At 40.8% G+C, this 27,631-nt stretch overlaps 1 protein-coding gene across 3 annotated transcripts in view; it reads left to right on the top strand.

Annotated features, from left to right (window-relative positions):
* Positions 1 to 23,989, top strand: part of LOC143285426 (NFX1-type zinc finger-containing protein 1-like) — an 83,813-nt gene extending 59,824 nt beyond the window's left edge. For 2 of the 3 annotated variants that reach the window (XM_076592686.1, XM_076592685.1), the window contains exons 21-28: positions 120 to 243; positions 731 to 1,509; positions 2,927 to 3,199; positions 5,396 to 5,579; positions 6,147 to 6,287; positions 7,387 to 7,483; positions 14,127 to 14,278; positions 15,704 to 23,989. In XM_076592686.1, the coding sequence (XP_076448801.1) occupies positions 120 to 243; positions 731 to 1,509; positions 2,927 to 3,199; positions 5,396 to 5,579; positions 6,147 to 6,287; positions 7,387 to 7,483; positions 14,127 to 14,278; positions 15,704 to 15,766 (1,813 nt within the window). In that variant the 3' untranslated portion in view covers positions 15,767 to 23,989. The remainder of the gene's footprint in view (positions 1 to 119; positions 244 to 730; positions 1,510 to 2,926; positions 3,200 to 5,395; positions 5,580 to 6,146; positions 6,288 to 7,386; positions 7,484 to 14,126; positions 14,279 to 15,703) is intronic. The other variant, XM_076592687.1, reaches the window with a different exon arrangement.
* The last annotated feature ends 3,642 nt before the right edge of the window (positions 23,990 to 27,631 follow it).

The raw sequence follows: 27,631 nt of genomic DNA, 5'->3' as shown, positions 1-27,631 counted from the left end.
AGCCCTAAGACAGTGGATATGGAAGTCACTGCCCAGAAGGCTATGGGACCTTTGACATTTTGAACCTTGGTTGATGTGGTTGAATTAAAGTGGGTTGGTGGTTGTCATTGCCGTTGCAGGGATCCCCACACATGGGCCTGCAATGAGCGGTGTAAAGGGGGGTTACCCTGTGGGCATCAGTGCAGCGGGAGGTGTGACGACTGCAGGAAGAAGAGGACCCACATTGCCAAGTGCATGGAAGTGGTGAGGAGGAAGGAAGTGTTGTGTGTGAAGAGCGCTTTTTTTTTGTCAGTGTGCTGGTCTGTGAAGGCTCTCTTGTCTCTGTCTTTGTCTATGTCTGTCTGTCTCTATCTCTATTTTTCTTTTGGCCTCATTCTCTCTTCCTATCCCTGTCTGTCAGTCCCTCTGTGTTCTTCTTTCCCTATGTCTGCGTCTGTCTCTCTCTCTGTCTCTGTTTTTCTTTCTTTCTCTCTGTCCCTTTCTCCCACTCTCTGTCTGTTTCTGTTCTTTTTTTTGTCTCTGTCTGTTTCTGTCTCTGTTTTTATGTTAATGTTTAACACAAAAACTAGAACAGGCCCTCAAGGCCTGATAAGTGTATTGGGTTTGTGTGAAGGTCAGGCATCTGCTGCCTTCAATTTTTAAAGATTTTTACAGCAGATCTTGTGTAGCATATATGGGTCAGTCAGCAATGCTCTTGACAACCTTCTTGAAACTGGAAGTTGTCTCGCAGAGGGAGAGGGTGTGGCCGTGTGGCCACCTAGTGGAGGGCCCCTGCCACATGACCCCTGATGACCTGCCCTGCACCAAGCCCTGCGGCGCCACCCTCTCCTGCGGCCATGCCTGCCCCGGGACGTGTGGCACGTGCTGGGCGGGGCGCGTGCACGTGGTGTGCAAAGCGAAGTGCGGGCGCACGCTGCTGGGCTGCGGCCACAAGTGCCTCCTGCTTTGCGGGACCGCCTGCCTGCCATGCACAAAGAAGTCCTGTGGGACCGCCTGCCCCCACAGCGCCTGCCGCCTCCCTTGCGGAGAACCCTGCCAGATCTGCATGGAGAGGTGCCCCTGGAAGGGCTGCGAGCACCAGCCATGCAATGACTCCGCCCTCTGCCACGCTCCATGCTCTCCTTGCGGCCAACGCTGCCCTAACAAACAGCTACCATGCAGCAGCAGCAACAGCAGCGAGGAACATCCCCATTCCCACCCGTGCCGGGGGCTGTGCGGGGAGAGGTGCATCTGTTTCCTGTGCGAGAGGAAGAACTTCGTCCCGCTGGCCATCGCTGGGGTGGAGACGGAGGAGGGGAGCGTGGAGGTGGGGGAGGATGAGGCACTGGTCAAGCTGCCCCAGTGCGGGCACATCTTCAAGGTGGCAGTGCTGGATGTGTACGTGAAGACCAAGGCGGAGAGCCTGCCCGCTGGGGCCGCAGTCACCTGCCCCCTGCTCTCCTGCAGCAAGAGGATCCTGGACAAAGACTGCTGGAGGTACCACCGCTTCTTCCAGGAGAGACACACCAGGTGGGTTTCATCAGCTGTCGGGTCATGAGCCAGACTCTGCCTTTTACAGCAGATGTGATGTAGCGTATATGGGTCAGTCGCCATGCTCTTGACGCCTTCTTGAAACAGTAATGGTAGTGGTAGTAGTTACAGCAGTAGTAGTTGTAGTACCATCATCAGTAGCAGTAACAGTAGCAGAAGCAACAAAAAACAGTGGTGATGGGGATAGCAGCTGCAGTAGCACCAGCAATAGCAGAAGCAACAAAAAACAGTCATGATGGGGATAGCAGTTGGCAGCAGCACCAGCAATAGCAGAAGCAACGAAAAAACAGTGATGATGGGGATAGCAGTTGGCAGCAGCAGCAGCAGCACATGAAGCAAAAGACACGAAAACAGTAATGGTTGTGAAAAGCAATAATAGTTGTAAGATTCAAGGTTTAGAATTTATTAGCCTTTCACCCCATTCAGGGTATGTAGGATTACTAACAGGTAAACAACAGTGCATAATAAACAGGAAAAATACAACTACTGGGATAATGACTGAACTGTATGAACAACACTCATGTATCAGGTACAACATAACATTCTCAAACTGCATTCACATGTTCAAAGCAAATGAAAAGAATCCATAAGATTTCCCCCTAATATTACAAAAAAAAAAAGTAATGATAAAACTATCACACTGCCCTGTTGTGATCCAGTCTTGTCTTTCAGTGGACCTTGGCCAATGCAAGTATTGCAGAAATCCTAAAAATAACTCTGGTACCACCAGTCAAACAATGAAAGCTACCGCCCCTTTCCTCCCCTCTGCACTCCCCTTGTGCCCACCCCCTCCCCACCCCCTTTTGCACCATATAAGTATTTATTATATTTATTTATTATGACTATTGTTATAGCAGTACCCTCAATGTCTCTGACTCTCTGCTCTTTCCTTGCATGCTTTGACCACTCACGGCACTTCACTCTGACTCTCTTTTTGTGTAGACCTCTCTGTACCGTAGCCTGTAGCTGAATAGTATAAAGTGTTTTAAAAACATCCATCCAGTGTTCTCTCTGGATAAAATGAACGAACCTTACAACAACAACAACATTAGTTTTAATTACAATGAGCCAGTTTTTCTGGATAAATGAACGAACCTTACAACAAGAACAACAACAACAACAGCATTTTTGTTTATATTACAATGAGCCAGTGTTCTCTCTGAATAAAATGAACAAACCTTACAACAACAGCAACAACATTGTTTTTATATTACAATGAGCCAGTGTTTTCTCTGGATAAAATGAATGAACCTTGCAACAACAACAACAACAACATTATTTTTTTATATTACAGCGAGCCAGTGTTCTCTCTGGATAAAATGAACGAACCTAACAAAAACAACAACAGCAGCAACAACCACAACATTATTTCTATATCATAACACTCCTCTCACAGGTTTCAGATAATCAAAGAGGACCTGCGGAAGACGACCACCCTTTCCCAGAGCCAGCGCCAGAAGCTGCAGGACTCGCTGGCCACGCTGACCCACGACGCGGAGAAACTGAAGAGCTTTGCGTCCAAGGCAAACCTGGGACATGTGTTCAAGGCCAACACGGCCATCAGTGTGAACCTGGCTCTGGCCCTGACCAACCAGGTCAAGATGGCCAAGGTCTTTGAGACTACGGCAGACGCCCTGAAGACTTTCACCACCCACTTCGGGGAACAGAAGTAAGCATCAGATTAACTAAGGTGGCGCATGGCATACAAACAAAAATTGTGAAGATTTAATCATTCCAAAATGTGTTTTGGGGTTCTTGGTGGAGTACCCTAGTACCCTTCTTTGATGTTTCTAGAATGCTGGGCGCAATAGCTGAATAGTTAAAGCATTGGACTTTCAATCTGAGGGTCCTGGGTTCGAATCTTGGTGACGGCGCCTGGTTGGTAAAGGGTGGAGATTTTTCTGATCTCCCAGGTCAGCATATGTGCAGACGTGCTAGTGCCTGAACCCCCTTTGTGTGGATACACAGGCAGAAGATCAAATACGATCAAAGATCCTGTAATCCATGTCAGTGTTTGGTGGGTTATGGAAACAAGAGCATACCCAGCATGCACCCCTGCAAAAAGGGAGTATGGCTGCCTATATAGCGGGGTAAATAAAAACGATCATACACGTAAAATCTTACATGTCTGTCTGAGTGTGTATGTGTGCGTGCCTAAAATCTGATTGAATAACACAGGGAACGAATGATGAGCGCCCAGAGGCAGCTGTCAGTCGGCTCTACCTAGGAAAGCAGCCTGTTATGCAATTGACCCCGTGTTAAAACTGGTCTTAGATTGATGATAGGCGCTATATAAATATCCATCTCAATCTATCAAGGCTCCTGTGTTGTTCCTTTTTCAAAATGTGTGTGTGTGTGGTTTTGTTTATGAGAAATAAATCATGTAATACTGTTTGTTCTGCTGGATGATGAATCTTTTTGTGTTTCATGTCCCTGTCACATATAATGATTGTTGAACATTAATTTTGTTAAAGTGTTAATTTTCACATTTGAATGTTATTGTTTAAAGGTTAATAGAAGGAGGGGCTGATGGTTGAATGGTGATTTGGGGGTGGAAAGAGGATAAATGGAGGGTGGAGTCAAAGGTGAATATTTTAAATGAATAGAAGTAAATGTTGTTCTGCTGAATTCTGATGAATGATTGGTGAGAAATTGAGAGAGTGAAAAATAAAGATCTGAAAGGTGTGGTGGAGGTGGGTGCAGTGTTAGTAAGCAAAATGATAAGATGCATAAATAGATGGCAGGACAGAAAAAAAAAGAATAGAAATAAATAACACGAAAAAGTTGAACGTGTGAAGGGTGCAACAGCCAGTGTGGTTTTCTTCTTCTTCTTCTTCTTCTTCTGCGTTCACTCGTATGCACACGAGTGGGCTTTTTACGTGTATGACCGTTTTTACCCTGCCATGTAGGCAGCCATACTCCATTTTCGGGGGTGTGCATGCTGGGTATGTTCTTGTTTCCATAACCCACCGAACGCTGACATGGATTACAGGATCTTTAACGTGCATATTTGATCTTCTGCTTGCATATACACACGAAGGGGGTTCAGGCACTAGCAGGTCTGCACATACGTTGACCTGGGAGATCGTAAAAATCTCCACCCTTTACCCGCCAGGTGCCGTCACCGTGATTCGAACCCGGGACCCTCAGATTGACAGTCCAAAGCTTTAACCACTCGGCTATTTCGCCCGTGGCCAGTGTGGTTTAAAGCATTGGACCTTCATTCTGAGGATCCTGGGTTCAAATCCCAGTCATGGTTCCTGAACTGCCCCCTGCACCCCTTCCTATGTATTCACATGCAGACGATCCACTGTGCATGTTAAAGATCCCGTAATCCTTGTCGGCATTTGATAGGTTGTGGAAGCCAGAAAAGTACCCAGCATGCACACACCTCAAAGCACTTGTGTTTATTTGGATTTACTTACCAGAATAAACCTGGTAATTTTGAACAGAAAGCATATTTCTTCATGTTTGTATGTGCAGTAAAACCCTTACCCAGACAGTCCTAGTGTCCCATGTATGAGACGCACATATTTCATGTCACAAATCTAACTAATCATCTTTTGGAATCAAAATAATACCCCGGTAGTTTAAGATGTCTTTCTGATAAAAAAAAACCAAAAAACAAAACCAACAACAACAACCAAACAATACGATTCAGGCACTTTCATCAAAATTTAAAGTTTCTGAAACCAGTGGGTTTTATCTGTCTCTTTTCTTATATATATATATATATTGAGCAAGCATAAATTTGGGGGAAGAAGTATATTTTCTATTAGCCACAAAAAATAAAGTGGGATTGGATTTTCTAGGCCTGCCACTGCTTTTGAAAATTCACCCACAAACACCCCTTTCGTTTTGCAAGAGACATCAAAGACGCAGACATGCTGCAGAAGATTCTCTTCAAGCGCACGCCCCACCTGACACCACAAAGACTGCAAGAGCTGAGGTCAGCCACTAGGCGTTTTGCTTACATGACCAAACTCCTCTTCGCCAAGCACCTGTCTACCACCCTGGGTTTTACGGAGCAGATTAATCTCTGTTTTGAGGTGGTGGTTCATTTTTTTTACGTTTAATTGATATGATAATAATAATAATGATGATATTTATATAGTGCTGAATCTTGCGTAGATGTTACTTTTTTTCAGTGTGAATAGTAGCATTTCCAACTGGGAGTTCTGTGAAATTAAATTTCCTCTGTTCCGTGTCTCCCTAAGGTTTATTCATTAATTTGTTTTCTGTGTGTCTTTCTTTCTCATACTGTTATTTCCTGGTCCATTTATTTACATATGGTGTGAAATGTCTATCGGTGAATGTTTTTTTCTTTCTCCTACACACACACACACACTCTCTCTCTCTCTCTCTCTCTCTCTCTCTCTCACTCACACACACACTCACACATCCACCCACCCTCACACACACACACACACACACACACACACACACACGTACGCACGCACGCATGCACACACACACAGAGGACCAAGGGTGTGTCTTCACATTTTATAGTGTGAAAAGAACTGGAGCGTATGCATGTGTGTGTGTACTTTCAGTTCATCTTTCTTTCATTTGTTCATTCATTATATTGTTCTTTCATTGTTGTTTTGTCAAACAAGACCTTGAAAGGGAACAGTGGAAATGGAGGACTTGAGGAAGCAGAGGCACTTTTGCAACAATGCCCGAACAACTGCCAAGGCACCTGGGCCCAGTTCACCAAAGATATTGATGTGTCCAGTTTGGATGAACCACCTGAGAAGGTGTGATTCTGTCTCTCCGTCTGTCTGTCTCTGTCTCAGTTTCTTTTTCTTCTCTCTGTCTGTCTCTCTGTCTCTTTCTCTCTCATTTAAGTCGTCGTGCCTGTCAAAATCAATGCAAGAACCACACGGGTGTTGAAATATACTCCTGCAGGATGCAGAGTCAAAAGATATGATTTTATGGTGCCAAGTGAACTTTGTCAAGGACACATGCTTCCAACAGCATCTGGGTGGGCACAGGATGTCCTTTCTCTTTAAAAAAAACAAAACAAAACAAAAATTAATCAGTCAGAATCACACATAAGCCAAGTAAATACTTTGCCTTCATCTTGTTTTGTTGTTGTTGTTGTATTCTTCTGTATTGCGTTGTATCATATTGTATTGTTATAGATTTTTGTCCCAACAGATGTCTCTGTGTTAAATACAGGCTGCTTTCCCAGGTAGAGAGCGTGTTGACACAGTGTAGGGCCACCTATGTGAGTTTTTTTTTCTTTCTTTACTCTTTCTGTGTGCAAGTGTTGTTTCTTTTATTATCATCACAGTGGAATTTTTCTACAGAATTTGGCCAAGGGACATCCCTTTTTGCTGCTGTGGGTTCTTTTACAAGCACTAAGTGCATGCTTGCACACGGGATCCCAGTTCATTGTCTAATCTTAAAAGACTAGCACGCACACCACCACTTAAGGTAAAGTGGATGGAAGGAAGGAGTAAGAATCCTGGCCCTTAACATGCTGTTAAAAGCAACACACTGTGTCAAAAGGTGTGTTACATAGAACATTTTTGTCCAGTGCCAGACAGAGGCATAGCTGGGGCCTGCTGGTGTGTGTGTGTCTGCGTCTGCGTCTGCGTCTGTGTGTCCTCACTTGTTATTAAAAGCAAGACACTGTGTCAAAGATGTGTTCCTTAGAACATTTTTTGCCATTTTGATCCAGCACCAGATGGAGACATAACTGTCAGGAACCTGCTGGTGTGTGTGTGTGATTGTGTGTGTGTGTGTTTGTGTGTGTGTGTGTGTGTGTGTGTGTTTGTCTCTGTGTGTGTGTGTGTGTGTGTGTCCGTGTGTGTCTGTGTGTGTGTGTGTGTGTGTGTGTGTTGCTTTCAGGAAATCCCTGGCTTGGTGACTACAATGAGGGAGTCAGAGACGACTGGGTGTGCCATGGGCGGTGAAGACTTCGTGAGTGAATCAGAAACAGACACAGGTGGGGAAAAAAGTGTCACATTTCTCTCTCTCTCTCCCTCAATCTGTCTTTGTCTCTCTTTGTTGCTATATTTCTCTCTTTGTCAGTCTCTCTCTCTCTCTGTCTCTCTCTCTGTCTTTCGCTCTGGCTCTCTCTCTCTTACTTCCACTCTTATCATTAACAGTTTGTGTTTGTGAAACATGTGCATGTGATGCAGATGGAAGCATGCATGTAAATATGAATACTGATATAAGTCTGTGCAAATGTACATATATTTACATGTGCACACATGAACACACACACACTCACACACACACACACACACACACACACACACACACACACGCATGTATACAATAAAATGCAAGTGAATAAACACATACATACATAGGCATACCCACTTTGTGGACTGTGTGTATGACACTATATGATACTGTATGTTTGTCACTGTGTGTATGACTGTGTTTATAACATTGTGTATGGTATGATGCTGTGTGTTTGTCATTGTGTGTATGACTGTTTATAACATTGTGTGTGATGCTGTGTGTGTGACATTGTGTCTGTGACTTTGTGTGTGTGACATGTCACTGTGTGTATGACTGTTTATAACATTGTGTGTGATGCTGTGTGTGTGACATTGTGTCTGTGACTTTGTGTGTGTGACATGTCACTGTGTGTATGACTGTTTATAACATTGTGTGTGATGCTGTGTGTGTGACATTGTGTCTGTGACTTTGTGTGTGTGACACTGTGTCTAAGACATTGTGTGTATGACACTATATGATGCTATATGTATGACACTGTATGATGCTGTGTGTATAACACTGCGTGTATGACACTGCGTGTATGGCACTGTGTGTATGACAGTGTGTGACATTGTGTGCATCATGTAGTGTATGACACTGTATGTATGAAACTGTGTGTGTGACTGTGTGTATGACACCATGTGATTAATATGACATTGTGTGTATGACACTGTGTATCATATTGTGTATGACACTCTGTGTATGACTGTGTGTATGACACTGTGTGTGTGACATCTGTATGACATATGTGTGCATGACTGTGTGTATGACACTGTGTGTATGACATCTTTGTGTATTACACTGTGTAGACACTGTGTTTATGACTATGTATGACATCTATTTGTGTCACATTGAGTGCATAAAACTATGAATATGACGTGTGTGTAGGTGTACGATGAAATTAGCCATCAGGTGGGTGAACAGCTTGATATGGAGAAACTGCATTGGGAGTATCTGTGTGCTGTGTGTGTGTGTGTGTGTAATCGTGAGTCACTGACAACTGTGTGAATGTTGTATCTTGATCTCATCTCTGCAAAACGGTTCTCCAGTTCATTGTGCTGAGTTCTTGTTGATGTTTTGATAAGGTTGTTGAGGCTTCCGTGTCACTTGTGAGTTGCATCTCCTATAGACTTGTCTGCTTTCTCTACTTCTGTGTTGCGCCTTAGTCTTGTCTGCTTTCTCTACTTCTGTGTTGCGCCTCCTATAGTCTTGTCTGCTTTCTCTATAGACTTGTCTGCTTTCTCTACTTCTGTGTTGCGCCTCCTGTAGACTTGTCTGCTTTCTCTACTTCAGTGTTGCGCCTCCAGGTGGCGCTTCGCGAGGGGGCGACACGCAGGTGTTTGTGCTCTGTGCTTCATCCTTGTTTTTGCTGTCCTCGCCCTGTCCTTGTGCTTTTATATTGTTTTAAAGTGGTGTGCAAGGTGTTAAAGATGAAGAGTGTGACAGTTGTGAGGCTGTTTGTGGTGGTGCTGGCTGTATTCCGGACTAGTGTTTGTGGTGTTTTTGTGTCACCGGGTGGTTTAAATGACGGACAGCGAGGAGGTACAGGCGCCTTACATTACGACCGTGATTTTCTTCTCAGTTTACGGTCAGTGCGCGACCCATCCGCTTTTACTGAGCAACTTTTACCTCGTGATCTTATTTGTGATGATGAGGAGAATGAAAGAGAAGGTGAGAGAAAGAAAGCACGAAAGAGAGGAAAGAGAGGAGGCGTGAAGAGAAGACTGAGAAAAAATAAAACTAAGCCCCCACTGCCGTCTATGATTTTATCCAATGTCAGATCTCTTAATCCAAACGGCAGAAACTGTAATTTAGATGAAGTACGAGCAAACTGTCGATTTTTAAATGATTTTAGGAACTCGTGTGTGCTTTGTTTTACCGAAACCTGGTTTAGTGAGAAAGTGTCGAATGAATGTGTTGCGATTGATGGTTTTAACACTCCATACAGAATGGACAGAGACTGCAAGAAAGTGGGGAAGAAAATGGGTGGTGGCGTGTGCCTGTATGTCAATGAGAAGTGGTGTGACAGTACGAATGTGTGTGTGAAGAAGCAACTGTGTACACAGGAACTTGAACTCATATCAGTGTCGCTGAGGCCTCGATACCTGCCATGTGAGTTCGGCCGTATTTTCTTGACTGTTGTGTACACCCCAGTCTTTGACCAGGCATCTGCTGCACGTGCAGGAAGGACGATCGCAGGTGTTGTTCGCGACCTTCAACTCATCTCTGCCGACGCCCCATGTTTTATTGTTGGAGATTTTAATCACTGTGATTTAAAGAAAGCCTTACCTTCTTTTAAACAATATGTTACCTGCCGGACCAGACTGGACAAGACAATCGATCTGTGTTATGGGAACATTCCTAATGCCTACAAATCTGTTCCCCTTGCACCAGTGGGTGTATCTGATCATGATGTTGTACATTTAATCCCAGCCTACAGACCAAAGATACAGACAGAGCCGATTGTGAAAAAGAATGTGAAAGTTTGGACGTCAGAGAGTGTGGATGAACTGAGAGGATGTTTTGATTGTACTGATTGGAGTGTGTTGACTGACCAATGTGAGAATGTTCATGAAGCAGCTGATGTTGTTACATCTTATATCAGTTTCTGTGAAGACATGATAATTCCGACAAAAATAATTAAACTTTTCCCCAACAACAAACCATGGATCTCAAAGTCTCTCAAAACAATCTTAAACGAGAAAAAGGTAGCGTTTCAGTCAGGGAACAAGAAGGATAGGAAATTGATACAAAAGAAGCTTAGAGGTGAATTACGAAGGGGACAGAGGGAATTCAAGTCAAAAGTAGAGCAACAGTTTCAGACAGGGAGAATGGCAGATGCATGGGATGGGTTAAAAATTATCACTGGAGAAACGAAAAGGAAAACAGTAGCTTGTAAAATGGAAAAGGATGAACAGATTGATTTTTCAAATAAACTGAATGATTTCTACTGTCGGTTTGAAAGGAATGAGCTGGGAAGGGAACTGGATAGTGTTATCTCACAGTTGCAGGAAAAGATCAAAGATAGGAACACAGGTGAAGACTTTGAGATCGATGCAAAAGTTGTTGAATCTTTATTTTTAAAACTGAATGTCACGAAGGCAATTGGCCCCGACAATATCTGCGGAAAATTACTGAAAACATGTGCTTCCCAGTTGTGTGACGTGTTCTGTAAAATTTTCAACTGGTCTCTGAAGGACTGCTCTGTCCCCAGCATCTGGAAAAAATCTACTATCTGTCCTATCCCCAAGAAAAAGAACCCAGCCGCACTAAATGATTACCGTCCTGTTGCCCTGACTTCAGTAGTGATGAAATGCTTTGAAAAAATTATTCTCCGACATCTTCTTTCTTTCACTGAACAGCAGCTTGACTCTCGTCAGTTTGCTTATAAAGCACACAGAAGTACTGACGATGCTATCCTAACTCTCCTTCATAATGCTTTCCTTCATTTGAATAACACGGGATCTTTCGTTCGTATCCTTTTTGTTGACTTCTCTTCTGCTTTTAACACAATACAACCTCATCTCCTTGCCCTCAAACTGCTAGGCATGGATGTTGATCCGAAGCTTACTCTTTGGATAGTAAGTTTTCTTCTCAATAGAACTCAGTCCGTCCGCTTTCATTCTGCCCACTCTTCTCTAAAATCTACTTCTACTGGTGCACCCCAAGGTACAGTGCTGTCCCCTGTTCTTTTTACACTGCACACAAATGACTGCAGAGGCACGGAGGAAACTCCTGTCATAAAATATTCTGATGACTCAGCAATTGAAGATCTGTCCAACTCTGATGCTATTTATTTCAGTGAAATTAAAAAGTTCTGTTCCTGGTGTGAGAAAAACTATCTGGATCTCAACGTATTGAAAACAAAAGAAATGTTAATAGATTTTCGGAAAGACCCCTTGCCTGTAGCTGACCTTGTTATTGATGGTCAAACAGTGGAGAGGGTCAATGAATATAAATATTTAGGGACCATCTTAGACAATAAGCTGACTTTTGACAGAAATGTTGATTCCATTCATAAGAAATGTCAATCTAGAATTTTTTGTTTACAGAAGCTTAGAAATGTTGGTATAAATTCAAATATTCTTCAAAGTTATTATCGATGTTGTATCGAGTCCGTGCTTACAGTTTCATTTATGTGCTGGTATGGAAGTTTGGGAGTGAGGAGTAAGCGTGTTTTGAACGATGTCATGAGTGTATGCAGTAAAATTGTGGGAGTGAAACAAGCTAGTATGCAAGAGCTGTATGAAAGTCGAGTGGTTAAAAAAAGCAGGCAGATAGCAACTGACGACACCCATATTTTAGCAAAGTATTATGAGCTGTTGCCATCAGGACGACGCTACAGAACTTTAAAGTTGAAATCCAGAGCTCTGAAGACTTTTATTCCACGTTCAATCCACCTTTTAAATTCTTGAGAACTCTGTGTGTGTGTGTGTGTGTGTGCGCGCGCGCACTCTCATGTGAGACGTGTGAAAGTCCGTGCATGAGAGGCTGTACCTTGTTCTAGTTGTGGTGTGTGTGTGTGTGTGTGTGTGTGTGTGTGTGTTTACTGAGTTTAAAACGTGACAATTGGTTATAATGAATGTGCAATATGTAGGAAGAATAATGTGCAATATGCAGGATGAATGTACAATGAATATGTCTAATGCTAACGTCCATATTCTAAATATATTTCTGTTTAATAATTGCGATGTAATAATTAATTGCAATGTTTTTAAAAGCGAATATGTGAAATGCTTTTATTTGAGAACATATGTTTATTACTCTTGTTTAATCAAGTTATCCGCGTGTGTGGGGTGAGTGGTGGGGGGAGGGGGGGGGGGGCGTGCGGTGCGGGTGTGTGCTGATTATCTGGTTGTGGTTTTCCGCAATTCATCTTTATTCTTATCTTATCTATTATAACCAATGTGTAGTATAGTAAGCTATGTTTATAATTATATTCAAATAATGTTTCTTAATTCTTTCTGTTTTTACATTAAGAATACTAGTTATTACCTGCAGTGTGTGGATGTATGTATGAAACGATGTATGTGATATTTTTTACATTTGTATCTTCGTAATATTTGTAGGGGCTGTTGTTGGCTTTTACAGCTATGGTCACCATGTTGTTTACTTGTCTATGTTGTGATAATGCACCTGACCAAATTTCTCCAGTTGGAGATAATAAAGTTATTCTTATCTTATCTTATCTTATCCTGTAGACTTGTCTGCTTTCTCTACTTCTGTGTTGCACCTCCTATAGACTTGTCTGCTTTCTCTACTTCTGTGTTGCGCCTCCTATAGACTTGTCTGCTTTCTCTACTTCTGTGTTGCACCTCCTATAGACTTGTCTGCTTTCTCTACTTCTGTGTTGCACCTCCTATAGACTTGTCTGCTTTCTCTACTTCTGTGTTGCGCCTCCTATAGACTTGTCTGCTTTCTCTACTTCTGTGTTGCGCCTCCTGTAGACTTGTATGCTTTCTCTACTTCTGTGTTGCGCCTCCTCTGGACTTGTCTGCTTTCTCTACTTCTGTGTTGCGCCTCCTGTAGACTTGTCTGCTTTCTCTACTTCTGTGTTGCGCCTCCTATAGACTTGTCTGCTTTCTCTACTTCTGTGTTGCGCCTCCTATAGACTTGTCTGCTTTCTCTACTTCTGTGTTGCGCCTCCTATAGACTTGTCTGCTTTCTCTACTTCTGTGTTGCGCCTCCTGTAGACTTGTCTGCTTTCTCTACTTCTGTGTTGCGCCTCCTGTAGACTTGTCTGCTTTCTCTACTTCAGTGTTGTGTTATTTTTGTCCTAACCTGGATCAGTACCAGGATCAGATCAGCTACTCCACAGTGGGAGAGCGCATCATAGTGATACAAAAATGGGGTAGTTTTGATTAGAAAAAAGAACAACTGAAAATGACAGCAACAAAAATAGGACATGAAAGCGGGTTGTTTTTTTTTTGTTTGTTTTTTGTTTTTTCAGAACACTATTTTTTTTCCAAACTCTGTTCTTTGTACAGGGAGTTAGGGGTGTGAGGAGAAAGGGGGTAGGGAGGGCTGTTTGTGTATGTCTTATTTCATTTGTGAATAGCATTCTTGTATACCGTTTTAACATGAGCTTGTTTAGGTATGTGTGTGTGCTTGTGTGTGTGTTTATGTGTGTGCATGTATGTGTGTGTGTATGAGTGTTTGTGTGTGTTTATGTGTGTGTGTGTATGTGTGTTTGCATGCGTGCATGTATGTGTTTGTGTATCTGAGTGTGTGTGTATGTGAGTGTGTGTGTGTGCATGCGTATGCATGTGTGTGTTTCTGTGTTTGTGTCTGCATGTGCATGCGTGTACACATGTGTGTGGGTATGTGTGTTTGCATGCGTATGTCACTATGTGTTTTAGCTCTACCCCCGGGGGGACGATACATGTACTCAGCCCAGCAGTTGCTCAGTCTGTCCTCCAGCCACCAGTCCCGCAGGACCCCCACCCAGTGGGACGACCTCCTCCAGTCGTTTGAAGCCAAAGGCATCGGATGGCTCCTGCTGAACCCGGAGGTAGGGCCCTACCCTAAGACCTGTGTCCCTTTATTATTATTAAGATTTTTTTTTCCTAAGAACTACTGCTTTTAATGTTTGTGCCAGTTCCTAACATCTCCCTTTCTTCAGTTCTGATTAATCAACCAAACACTTGACATTTTCATTCCCTCTTCTGTACTATCAGTAATTTGTCAGAGTTTTCTCAAATGACTTCGCACTGTTTGAGAATTTTTGCTTGTGTTTTTTTCAAAGGCAGCCAACCTCCCCTCCATGTCCCATTATTTATCAGTAACTGGAGTTTTTGCTTACTGCCTGAGCTGAAGATAAGGAAGTTTTTGGGTGGGTGGCTTGTTCCACTTTGTTACTGTAATTCAGTTTTTGGCTTGTTTCAATTGGTTACTGTAATTCGATGTTTGTTTTGTTCCACTTGGTTACTGTAATTCAATGTTTGGCTTGTTTCGATTGGTTCCTGTAATTTGATGTTTGTTTCATTCCACTTTGTTCCTGTAATTCAATTTTTGGCTTGTTTCGATTGGTTCCTGTTATTTGATGTTTGTTTTGTTCCAGTTAGTCACTATAATTCAGTGTTTGGCTTGTGGCGACTGGTTACTATAATTTGATTTTTGACTTATTTTAGTTGGCTGCTGTAGTCCTATTTTGGGGGCTTGTTTTAGTGTTGTTATCATGATTCAAGGTTTAGCTTTTTTTCAATTGCTTACTGTAATTTAATTTTTGGCTTGTTTTGGTTGGTTGCTGTAACTTAATTTTGGTGCTTGTTTCAGCTGCTTAGCATAATTTAAGTTTTCAATTATTTTGGTTGGTAACTGTAGTTTAAATGTTATTTGGCTTGGTTTGGTTTTGTTACTTTTTATTTATTTATCTAATTACCTATTTTGGTTGGTGTGGTTGGTTTCTTAAATCTAATATTTAGCTTGTTTTGGTTGTTTTCTGAAATTTAATGTATGGCTTTTTGGGGGGTTGGTTACAATAATTCATTATCTTTTACTAAGTTTGGTTGGTTACATTAGTTTGAATTCTGGCCAGTTTTGGTTGGTTACTATAATTTGATTTTTGGTTTATTTTAGTTGGGTACTGAAATTAAATGTTTGGTTTGTTTCATTTGCATGGTCAATGCAGTTTCATGTCAGTAAGGTGATATATTTATTTCTTGATATCTGAAGGGTTTGTCTAAAAATCCTTAGAGCCTTATTAATGGTCAAATTAGTTTTGGGATCCATGTGCATAGGTGCAACCAGAGACCAGCATCCTGACATACAAAGAAACACAACATATATGTCTCGTTATTGTTTGTTTTTTTCTCTATTTTATTTTACTTCCTGTGAATAAACAGTGACTCATTGGTTCACTGAGAAGCGAAAGAAAATGTCCATCAATTTAATGCCTCTCACTGCGTGGGCAGTAACTTGGATATCATGTTTGCAGGATGCTGGTGGACCAGTGCCAGAACCCAGGACCTTGCAGCGCCAGGAAGGGGACTTTCAGTAATCAGGGCTTCTTGGAGGAGCAGAGGCATTGACTGAAGCAGTGCCAATACACATTTTCCTTGATGAAGAAAACCTTCTGTAAGCCTTCATCTCAGAGTGACTGGATGGTGAAGGGCCTTGCGGAACTACTTTTATACATGTTCCTCACCGACACACAGCATGTCCGGATCAAAATTTGAACCACCTTCACACGAAGAAGCATAAAGGTAGACCCCATTTCCACCCCCACACACCCTCCAATAAGTAATATTATACAAAATTCGCATGCTAAGAATTTATGCATAATTTCTTTCTGACGAAAAGTGGAGCCCTTTGTCCATAGACACAAAATTCATCCACCAGGTTTGCCTGAAACTCATGTTGCCAGTGCAGTCAAAGCAAGTGCTCTGTATTGAGCATGAGAGAATTTTCAATGCAGTCCTGTTCCTGTGGAAAAAGAGATAAGAAGACAAGAGAAAATCTTTATCATTGAGGGTAATAGATAAGCAAGTAACATGCTTTTTTTTTTTCACTTCCAGCCCATGCCCTAAAGAGGAAATAAAACTAAATAAGCAAACGTTAGCAAAAGGAAGGGGGGGAAAAAGATGTCAAAACACAATCAAAATACACAAAATTCCTTATTTTCCGATTATCCCACCATTCACAGCCATTACACATCACAATAAAAGAGAATAGCATGAGGAAAAAAAACCAAACCAACAATGAAAAAAAGAAAAAAAAGACGCACACACACACAAAAAAAAAAGAAAAGGAAAAAAAGTGCAGACACAACAGAGAAAACAACTATCCTTCTGTCACAATCAAACACCACATCACCACACACACACACACACACACACCAAATGTAAGAATAGACAGAAGCAAAGAGGAAGCCGTCTAATTTGAGTGAACCACATTGCGAAGCTCACAGGCAGTAGCAGGGTGATTGTTACAACCTGTTCAAGGAGGTTGGTTTTGAAGGAGATTTCTTCAAGAAATATGTGTGGCTAATTTGGGAGCAGTTTGCTTCAGTAACAGATTTTGGTAGAAGAGGGATATCATCAAACACTGCCTCAGCAGAGAATGGGTCTGTCCAAAAATTGGTAAAATTTGCTTGCAAAAGAAAAGTTTTGCATTGAAGTTAATGCAAATTTTTTATCTATTAATTGATGCAATGACAGAAAAGTTAATGCAATTTTTTTTCTTTGTGTGTGGAGTTTGCATGCAAATTTTGCATAACTTTTTTGGGTCTATGTGTAGCCGGGTTGGCTACGATCTTCGTTGGGCCAGCTTAGCAGACGATTTTTGTGACTCGCCGAAGGTTACCAAGGAAGTTGTAAATCGGTCACAAGTTATCTCCCTTTACAGGGAACCGTATGATGATTTTCATCAATTTGTTAAATCATAAACACTTCCTTGTAGATGAGATTATAGTTTTATGTTATGGGACTTCAGAACAATCATACTTCTCAACTGTAATGATATCATTTGGCCAGAAAGCCTATAACTTTTTTAAACTAATATTTATGTGAATGAGTTTTGGCGCGATCTTCGAAATCCACTCAGTTGAAACATATAAAATACCTTCGTTTTCTATAAATCGATATAGTTGCCGTGGAATTTAGAATTTGCATTAAAATGTAAATGATTAAGCCTTCTTCTCGTGTACTGCTTTCCGTGTACACCTAAGTTATAGGCATGCGATGGTACGAAATGTCTCACGGCATTTCGGCGCCACAAAACTATCTCTTCTTCAAGCCATTGGAATTCGTCAGTGCCGATTTGAGCAAAATACGTTTTTACAATACCTAGACATTTTTATAGCGTGTCTTGCAGATGTTTGCATTTCTGTTATCAATCTGATTAGTATCGTGCATGTATAATTGTGTTGTAGTTGGTTTAAACGAAGTATTTCATTGTCGATCACAAGTGCCAAAAGCAACGCCAAGCGGTGCCGACACGGGGGCTGTCCGTTGAGTTTTCTCTTGAATTTTTATGTACAATATTTTTACTCTAGAAGCAGATTCTATAGATGATTTTTATATAGTTGGAAATTCAGGATGTTCAGTTACTTAATTGTTGCAATTATATTACATATCGCGACGTATTAATTGTTGTAATGTGCAAAAATGATACATGAACTCGTTAAAAGCTCGTTCATTCAGTGACTCTTTTTGTTTACAGTTTTTAACTACATTATTTTTGTAGAAAATGGTTTAGCTTAAGAAAATGCTCGTTTCTTGTAGTTTTGTGTGATATATAATATGTCTATGTTAGTTCCCCGAGCCGAGAGTCAGAAGCCGCTAAATTTGGTCAAACAAACACAAGCTTGGCCCGTCAAGGCTCGCGGAGGGCCGGTTTCGTGAGTCGCTTCGCGGCGCTGGCTTTGCGGTTCGGCGGAACAGAATATAAGGAGTGAGCGAGTGCCAGACAATTAGAGAACTCTCCTGGTCTGGAAGAATGAAAGAATAAAAGAAGAAAACCAGCGCACTGCCTTCCCGAGTCTACCTTGCCTGGCTGCAGCTCTCTTCTGCACAACACCTTCTACCTGTCTTCACCTTCTCTAACACCACCTTACCACCCCGTCACATATGCAATTTCAACTGTACTCTGAGTCTCCATTTTCTGTGGAAAGATAATGACATGTTGTGTTGATATATGTATTGGCCCTTTCATTTCATTTGACTGATTAATCTTCTTCTCCTTCTTCTTCTTCTTCGTTCATGGGCTGCAACTCTCCCACGTTCACTTGTATGTACATGAGTGGGCTTTTACGTGTATGACCATTTTTACCCAGCCATGTAGGCAGCCATACTCCGTTATCAGGGGTGCCCATTAATCTAATTCAGTGGGTTTGATGGACAGTGAGGAACATGAATTACTTGGTTTTATGATCGGGGATCAAGAACCTTGTGAAGCATCTGTTTTGAGTTGTTGAGACATTTGTCTAGCTAAATTGTTATCAATGCTGTGGCTTTTAGGCTTTATCAGCTTTTTTGCCTGATCATTTGGAATTTATTTTACTGTTTATATGAGTGTTTATATGAGTGTACAGTTACTTACGGCTAGCTTCCAGTGGAGAAAAAAAATTTTAAGCCATAATCCTTCAAGTTTTTATCAAAAACATTTTTAGAAATTATCAAGTCATGGTGTGACTGGGTAGATTGTTCCACAAGTTGACAACCCTGTTAGTAACATAGTGCAGGAAAAGGTTTGATTTGGTTGATATTTTTTAGTCCGTTGTAGTGGGCGTCCCCGGGAATGAGTACTGTCGTTTAGAGTAAAAAGATTTTGTGTGGTGCTCTTTGTCATAATGTCCATGTAAAATTTTTTATAGGTCTTGATCATATCATTCCTTAACCTGAAATTTCAAGGATTTGAAGTTTCAAGCTACTTTGTGTCTCCTCATAGGGCATGCTAACATTAATGCATAAAGATACAAATGCAGTAATTTGCACTTGTTCATGGAAAAATGTAACGACTCTACTCAAATGGAACAACTGTATGTACATTTTTATCCTGTGGAATTTTTTTTTCTTTCTGTAGACAGTTTTGTTTATCTGTTCAAAATTGTGAAGTGGAACATTGCAATGTGAATTGTTGTTTTTGGGGTGTATAATGTTGATTATTTACTTATACAAAGTATCATTCAGTTTTGTAGATGTGTTTTAACCATTTTGGAAACATGAAGACATATAGGTTTGTATTAATTTTTTGTGGGTGAACATATATTATGTATGCCTTTCAAGCAGGAATGTTGAATGTGTGATGATATTTCATATAAATTTTCATGAGTGAATTTTTATTTTTTAAAATTGGAAGACATTCTCTGTAGCCTTTGAGCTCCATTATTGTCAAGTAAAGTTGTTGGTTTTCACATCACTGAAGACTGATTTCCCTTTCTCTTTGCCTCGTTTGCAGGATGCGAACAGTCATTTTTCAGGAAAACCAACATTTTTGGGATAAGATGACATGTCATCAACTTATTGTTCTGATGCCATTTGTTTGCAGTATTGTAATTGTAAAGATACTATATGTACATATATATAGATAGATATATATAGATATAGTTTTATATAGATATAGTTTTGTAGCTTTCTTGTGGATAGTCATGTTTTTCCTGTTCCTCCTTTCGTTACATCTTTGCACCCATCCCCAGCAAACAACAACAACAACAACAACAACACACACACACACACACACACACACAGAGTGATAATATTTTCAAGACTTCCACAGACAGTTTTTGAATGTCAACATTAACCAAACCAGAGGCTGTATTATGTTGTATTGTCAACTGTTAACGTGTACTTTGTGACCAGATCATGGCAACTTTTAGCAAAAGTTATAACCCTGCATGTGTAATACATATCCAGCATGTGTAATACATTACAATTTTTGTATCATCTCTAATCGATGTTTGCTACTGTGAAAGACAGAAACCACCAGATGTCTGTGCACTTAGAAAAGATCTTGCCGTTGTCTTTGGTCTGTGTTACGTAGAGTGAACAATTTCCACTTTTGGGAGTAAATTATATAGAGAAATCTCCCCCACATTTCCAACAGTTTTGTCCAGCATTACATAGAAACCAAACGACTATTGCTTTGGGTGGAACGGACATGCAGTATAGATGTAGTACATCTGAGCTTTCGATATTTGTGTATTTACATAGACTGAAACATTGGTTGGTGATATGCTTGTACTCAAGGCCTGACTAGTGGTTGGATTATGCTTCTGTCAGCAGATGCTGTGTAGCATGTTTGTCTCCTTGAGAAACTGAAACTTATTATCCAGTGGGCTGTTGAAGCCAGAAAACAATTAAGCGGAAACAAAATTGAATGCAAGAATGAGACATGGAGTTCCCCTGGCAAAGACCATATGTGACCAAGCGCTATGCTTGCTCCAAAACTTGCCTCACGCACAAGCTGTATTAGCTTGCCTCACGCACAAGCTGTATTAGCAGACGACAGTTTTCGCAACTAACCCGCGCGCAGAAAGTGTGACGTCACTCCCAGTTTGAACGCAAAGCCGCTTACATCATTTTGTTCTTGCCAGACAACCTTCTCACGGCTCAACCAGTGTCGCGTCGCGGTACGCTATTGGCTGAGCTGGAATCTGTGTTTCTGCTCCACCGTATTTAAGTAATATATCTTTTGGTGGATCAGTAAACTACAAGTATTATATACTGGCAGAATCGTCGCGATTCCATCTTTAAGTCTATTCCATTTGTGTTTGCCTACGTTAAACTGATTTAACGCAGTTTGTAATTTTCAGCGACGAGCTAGTTAAAACTGACCCTGTTCAGGTGACTTAAATTAAGATTATAAATTCATCTTAAATAACCAACACTTCATTTTATACTCATTATAAAGTAGGTGTTGAGCTCTTTCTTTTGCAACTTATCCGACGTAAATCGGTTCAGGAATCATTTAGAAATCTGTCACTGATGACCTTGTAAGAAACACAGTTGTTGTCAGATTTGGCCAGATTAGTAACTATCTGCTCGCAACATACGTGACTGTCTTTACAGTCCACTTAACTTGCATAAATTGGCACAGTTAGTGATGAGTGGTCATTTCATACCTGGTCAGTCATCTGACCAGAGCTGCTCTCTCTCTCTCTCTTGCTGCGTCGCGGGCAGTGCAAGTGTGTGTCGCGTGTGTTCTCACAGGGGCTGACACCTCGCTACGTATCGCTGTAAGTACTAGTGTGTAGAATGTGTTGATTTGTAAATTGTATTGTTCGACACAGTTCTTGTGTTCATATGAGTATGTTCAGTTATTGCTTGTTCAGTTAATGCTTTGTTCAGTTATTGCTTTGACATGTTAGTCACAACTCGGCTATGATTGATCTAAATAATTGCCATGTCATCATATGCTCGTAGCAGTATTCCATTTGATTTTTCTTAATGTCACAGTCAATGATGTCTCTGGACACTGATAGTTTGTTCGAGAATATTCTAGTGAGTGCATATGACGCATTCTTTCTCCTTTGCTGTCACTGATGAAGGTTATGTTCCTTATCCCACTTCGGCGGAAGAGATTTAAATGTTGAGTACAAGCTTAGTTATGTTGATACTTGGCTTTGATGCAACCGATAACTTGTGTAAGTTCATTCACCACTTAATGGTTAAGCCATGATGGTGCTTCACTTACTATCTGGTCTGTCAGTTTGCCAGTATGATATCTAAGCCACTGATTCTCTATCTTTTTTTTATTATTAAGGTATTATCTTACATGCTGATATCAGTTTTACTGCTACAGTGTGCTCAGTACCCTAAGATGTGTGTAGTATTCTGTTGTGGTGATCACAAGCATTGGATTAATATCAGTTATTGGTTAAAACCACCTGATATGTATCAGTCTGTTAACTGTAATTTACTTATCATGCTCTCTCCTATACGGCTTACTCCAGTATAGTGCAACATGATAAACTGATTCATTTGAGTCACTTTGACACAGTATAAGCTTTACCTAATCTATACTGTCAGTGTACTTTCACTAAATTAGCATAGCTTCAATCACTTTAACTGCACTATTTAAATGTATTAGAAATGTCATTTGATGTCAGTGTTTGGTTTTCACACATATGCATTTCCAAGTGGTAGTCTTTCCATGTAATATGTATACATGTGCTTTATTATTCACTTGTGCCGACATGTTGTGCTGATGACATTTGTTTGTGTCATTCCAGGCACTGTCTTCTCTTTTAGTTCTTCTCTTCTTAGTCTTCTTACATCTTCTCTTTTTATGTCTTCTCTTCTTATATCTTCTTAGTTCTTCTTCTCATCTAATAACTATTGTAAATAAAACAATAGAAAAACCCATTTGTGACTGGCCTCTATATGTTTCTGGCCTGTGCGCAGGAATTCTTCTCATCTATCCTTTAATTCAGTCAATCAATATTTAGTAAAGTCTTTTGTGCCGTCCATGCCCTATTAGAACCACTCGGTACACGGCTACACATACAACATAATTCATACCATCATTTGTGTTGGTGACTACACAAGGGCCATTCTGCTTCCTTGTTTCACTTCCAAATCACACACACACACACACACACACACACACACACACACACACACATTCATAAAGCAAGTGCTAAAAACAATCCAATTTCTAACACTTTCGCAGATTGGACAGCTATGAAAAGATGCCAAGGCACTTTCTAGCAAAGGAATTCAAGAAGGTTGTGTGATACTATCAGCATAGAAAAGAGAACCTCACCACTCTGAGGAGAATGTGATTGAGGGGAGATCATCACAGTGAGGGGAGATCATATTTGTGATATGGTTTCAAATGGCTGGACTTTCTGCAGTCTGTGGAGAGGCGATCGCCACTGTGAAGAAGGCTGAACTATTGTTAGATGGTGTTCCTGTTGTGCAGGCTGCAAAAATTGATAAAACAACAGCCTATTCCTTTTTGTAATTGTTTTTATAATGTCAGTGACTGCTTTTAACCCCCAAGAAAAGATGTTTTGAAATTCACGGCTAAAAATTAATATGAATACCTTTTTTTTTTGTGTTTTGTTTTGTTTTGGTTGAGCGATCAGTTTTGTTTTATTTTCTTATTATTTGCGGTAATTTGCTTTTAGGTTTCATGAGAGAAAACGATTACATTGTCCAGAAAAGGGTTTTCTTTTTGGTTGTTTTTTTGTTTGTTGTTTTTAGGTAGGACAGTTTTTTGTTGCATGTTGATTTTTTTTCACACTCAGATCAGGTATTGAGAATGGCACAGCTATACGTGGCTGAAGACAACATATGATGGCCAAGGTCAAATACCCTGTTTTACATAGCAGTAATACAGTCCACCAATGAATCACCAGGAATGTGTATCATGTGGATCTTAGCAGTGCCATATTCACTTGGTGTATAAGGAACTGTCCGAATACAACACACTGTATAAGGAACTGTCTAATATAACACACATCATGATTTTACATTATGGAAATGTAGAAAACAAAATGTCGCAAATACTGGAACTTAACCAAACAAACAAATGAAAAGCAAAAGCCAAAAAACTTAGCACCGCTAAGACTGCTTTTGCAACCCATTCCAGTGCTTCTTTCTTCTTCCGATCATTCACACGATACACAGTGCACTGAAAATTTTTTTTTTCAGAACTATGGTGAAATTCATTGACGTCAAAATTTTGTATTGATTTATTTCTTCTCGCATTATTTGGCAGAATGGTGTCTGTTTTGCAGTATCGTGGGTTAAAATAAACAACATTTGTTTGCATTTGATTATGAATATTGTCTTTTTTGTGTGTGTGTCTTTATATTTTTTGTGCTTTCACTTTTTCTTCTTCTTTCTTTATCTCTCCCCCATCTCTTTCCTCCTCTGTCTCTATCTCTTTCCCTCTCATCCTCCCTCTGTCTATCTCTGTGTTTCTCTTTGTCTCTCTTTGTATCTATCTGTCTCTCTCTCTCCCTCTCTGTGCCTCTAAAGTACAGATTTGAAGAAATGGCCATGCCTAAAATGGTAATCATTGAATAAAAACGTTTTGAGTTCTGAGTTCCTAGGATGGTTTTGTTTTTTTTTGCTTTTTTTTTTGTTTTTTAAAATTTTATTATACCCCCTTCCCCTTTCTCCCCCTCTCTCTCTCTATATATATACATACATATATATATATATATATACACACACCACTTTCTGTCTCTTCCTCATCTGTCTCTATGTCACCCACCCCTCCTCAACACCCCATCCTATCCCCCCCCCCCTCTCTCTCTCTCGCTCTCTCTCTGTCTGCCTGTCTCTGATACATCTGAGCTGGATTGTGTGTCTGGGTTTCCCAGGGCAAACACTGTGACGACACAAGGAAACATACCTCTGACAGTCCATGTCGGAAACTTATTCTGGTTGACGTTCTTCCTTGTGTGGCAGCTTCTGTTGTTTGTTTGTCTGTCTGTCTCTCTGTCTCTGTGTCCCCCACTATGCTCCCCCCCCCCCCCCCCGCCTCACTCCATACTTTCTTTCTCTGTGTCCGTCTGTCTCTCTCCCCACCTCCACCCCCCTTCTCTCTCTCTCTCTCCTTCTTTCTCTCAGTGTGTCTTTGTTCGAGTCCCTTCAATAAAAACAGATGCATAAACACCCCACAAAAAAGATTTTTAAAAAAAGCGTAAACAAACAAAAAAACAACCAACCAAAAGGCACACAAGAAACGCATACAAAAAGGGGGAAGAGGTAAAAGCTATAGACTTTTAAGTTACAAAAGATCGAGAGATTGTGCGGATTTTTCTTGAGTATGTTTTATATATATATATATTTTTTTTTTATTTATTTTTTTTTTAAATATATATATATAAAGGCGATGACCTCGTCCCCCTACCAACACGCTATACGTCACCAAGCAGCTAAAAGTATCCGTTTCTCCTCGTCGTGACAAATGATTTGTGTCCCGGCGTCAACGGGAGGACGAGGAAAGTGTGAGTGATGGCCAAGGAAGAGCCGCAGTCAGCGCCGCCTGTCTACTGACTGGTGACGTGATGTCTTCGTGTTTCAGCATGTGCCTACGTGCTCTTCCTCACATGCTAGGCAAAGCACAAAGTTCACATGTAATCTTTACACACACATTAAAAGAAGGAAAGAAAGAAAGAAGAAATAAAAAGAAAACGTGATGTCAAAAACTTTGAGGGAAAAAAAAATCGAGACAAGTAATTTGTTTTTATAGCAATTGACACAAAACTTTTTTTCTTTTTCAAAAGCAATGTATTATCAACGACAAAATAAGAAAAGAAAAAAAAAAGAGCCACAAAGTATTTGGATTTTAACAATAATTTCTTTTTCATAAACATCAAAGCGAGTCTGGTCGAGTTCTATAATATCAAAAAAATAATGAACATTTTTGTCTGATGCTTAAAAAAAAAAAAAAAAAGAAAAGAAAAGAAGAAGAAGAAAGGAGGGTGGGGTGCGGGGGGGAAGGTGAAACTCACCAGCAATTTTGCACTCAAGTATACGAGTGACTGCCTGAGAGAGAGAGAGAGAGAGAGAGAGAGAGAAAAGAGTAGTGTGTGTGTGTGTGTGTGTGTGTGTGTGTGTGTTTCAGAGAGGATCTGCTGAGACTGAGAAGGAGTATTAAAATCTTAATACAATAATTAGTAACCTAACTACTTGTTCTCAGGTTAATGTGTGCAGTGTCTCAGTGTGAGGTCGGAGGTTGTGGTGGTGGTTAGTAGGATTGCCTACATGTGTCTACTTCACTGCAGGGTGTTCTCTGGCACGCGCATGTGTGCAGTCACGGTATGCAAGCACGCGCACGTATGTGAAAGCGCTGCCCGCATGTGTGTGTGTGTGTGTGTGTGTGTGTGTGTGTCTCAGTGCACGCGCACACATAACTATTGTTTGCCTAATTAAAACGCTGTAGGATGTTTCTCTGCATTTTTTTCTTTCTTAAATATGTATTTTTTCATGGAGGACAGCGACTTATTCCCAAATATTCACTAACACTGTTCCGGTGACCTATGAATGAACTATATTCATTGCTCAGGGAACCTTGCCCTTCGCGAGGGGCCATAATCGTCGAGAGAGAGAGAGAGAGACGTCCCAAGCATAGTCGCCCTTTAGTTAAGACTCATTCCTACGTGATGGATATATAATGGGATTTAGGCGCCCGACGTGAGAATGACGTCACGTCGAGTTGCTGACGACAATTGAACGTCTGACTGACGTAGGTTTTTACCTCACAGTCACCATGACTAATATGTTTGTGTGTGTACCACGGTCGGATGGTGTGTGTGTGTGTGTGTGTGTCACGGTCGGACGATGTGTGTGTGGGTGTGTGTGTGTGTGTTCTGTGTTCAGACCACTTCCCCCATACCCCGGCCATTGACGGTTCCTCACGTGCAAACCATTCTTTTTTTTTTTACTGGTTGCACGTGCATGCCTACATGGGGAGGAATGACGGGAAAATATCCATTAAGCCGAATGCGAACTAGGGGAACAAAATGTAGGTGTCAGTAAAACACAGCTGGACATTTTGCACTGACGTCAGATAATTATAAGCACTGCTTAACTCACTCAGCACAGCCAGTCCTCTCTTCTCCTCAACACAGACCCCTCGGATGTCCAGTGGGTGTCTGAATGACCCAACCTTTAGCTTCCGTTGTCAGAATTGTGGTATTCTTTGTCAACATTCACCTCTTCAGTATAAAAGCCTTCCGTTTGCAATATTTTGATGATGGTAATTGGGCTGAAACGCTGTTAACGTCGTCTCTTTCGCCGTTCGTATGGAGAGAGTTAACGAAACCAGTCTTATATTTTTTCTTTGTCATCGGCCACTGCTTGCTAGGACTGAGTAAGTTCAACACAGTCCCTGTCGCCTTTAACCCTATGACTGCTGCTGAGTGACGAGCTGAGTATGCTCGTCAATCAGTGAAGGGCGGTCCCCTTATCGAAATAAGACTGAGTGGTAATTAAAGTCCTGTTCTAGCATTCTAAATTCAGGAACCTGTTTTACTGGCAAATTTTGTGCATGTATGAAACGATATTACCATTAATTAGTAGATGTAGTAACAGTGTCTTGCCCAAGTTAAATTACCTACTCTCTCGGCCAAGAAGGGTTTTTTAGGACAGTTGGCTTTGAAGCTAATAATAATAATAATAATAATAATAATACTAAAAATAACAACAACAACATCAATACAAATATTATTACTACTACTAATGATGCAATTTTGTTTTAAAAAAAAATAAAATAAAAAAAAAGAAAGAAAGAAGAAGAAAAGCAATGCAGTGGGAGAGTGAATGAAAGGGAAGGATCAACGTATGCATATCGTCTGAGATCACACATCTAGAATGATTACTATATTTATTACATTATTATGTTATGACAAGCACTTGGGTAAATGGGCGTTTTCGTTTTCTGTTACTTTGATAAATTTTTATTT

Source organism: Babylonia areolata, chromosome 9 (assembly GCF_041734735.1).
Source record: "Babylonia areolata isolate BAREFJ2019XMU chromosome 9, ASM4173473v1, whole genome shotgun sequence".
Lineage (NCBI taxonomy): Eukaryota > Metazoa > Mollusca > Gastropoda > Neogastropoda > Buccinidae > Babylonia > Babylonia areolata.
This window is presented reverse-complemented; position numbering and strand designations above follow the sequence as displayed.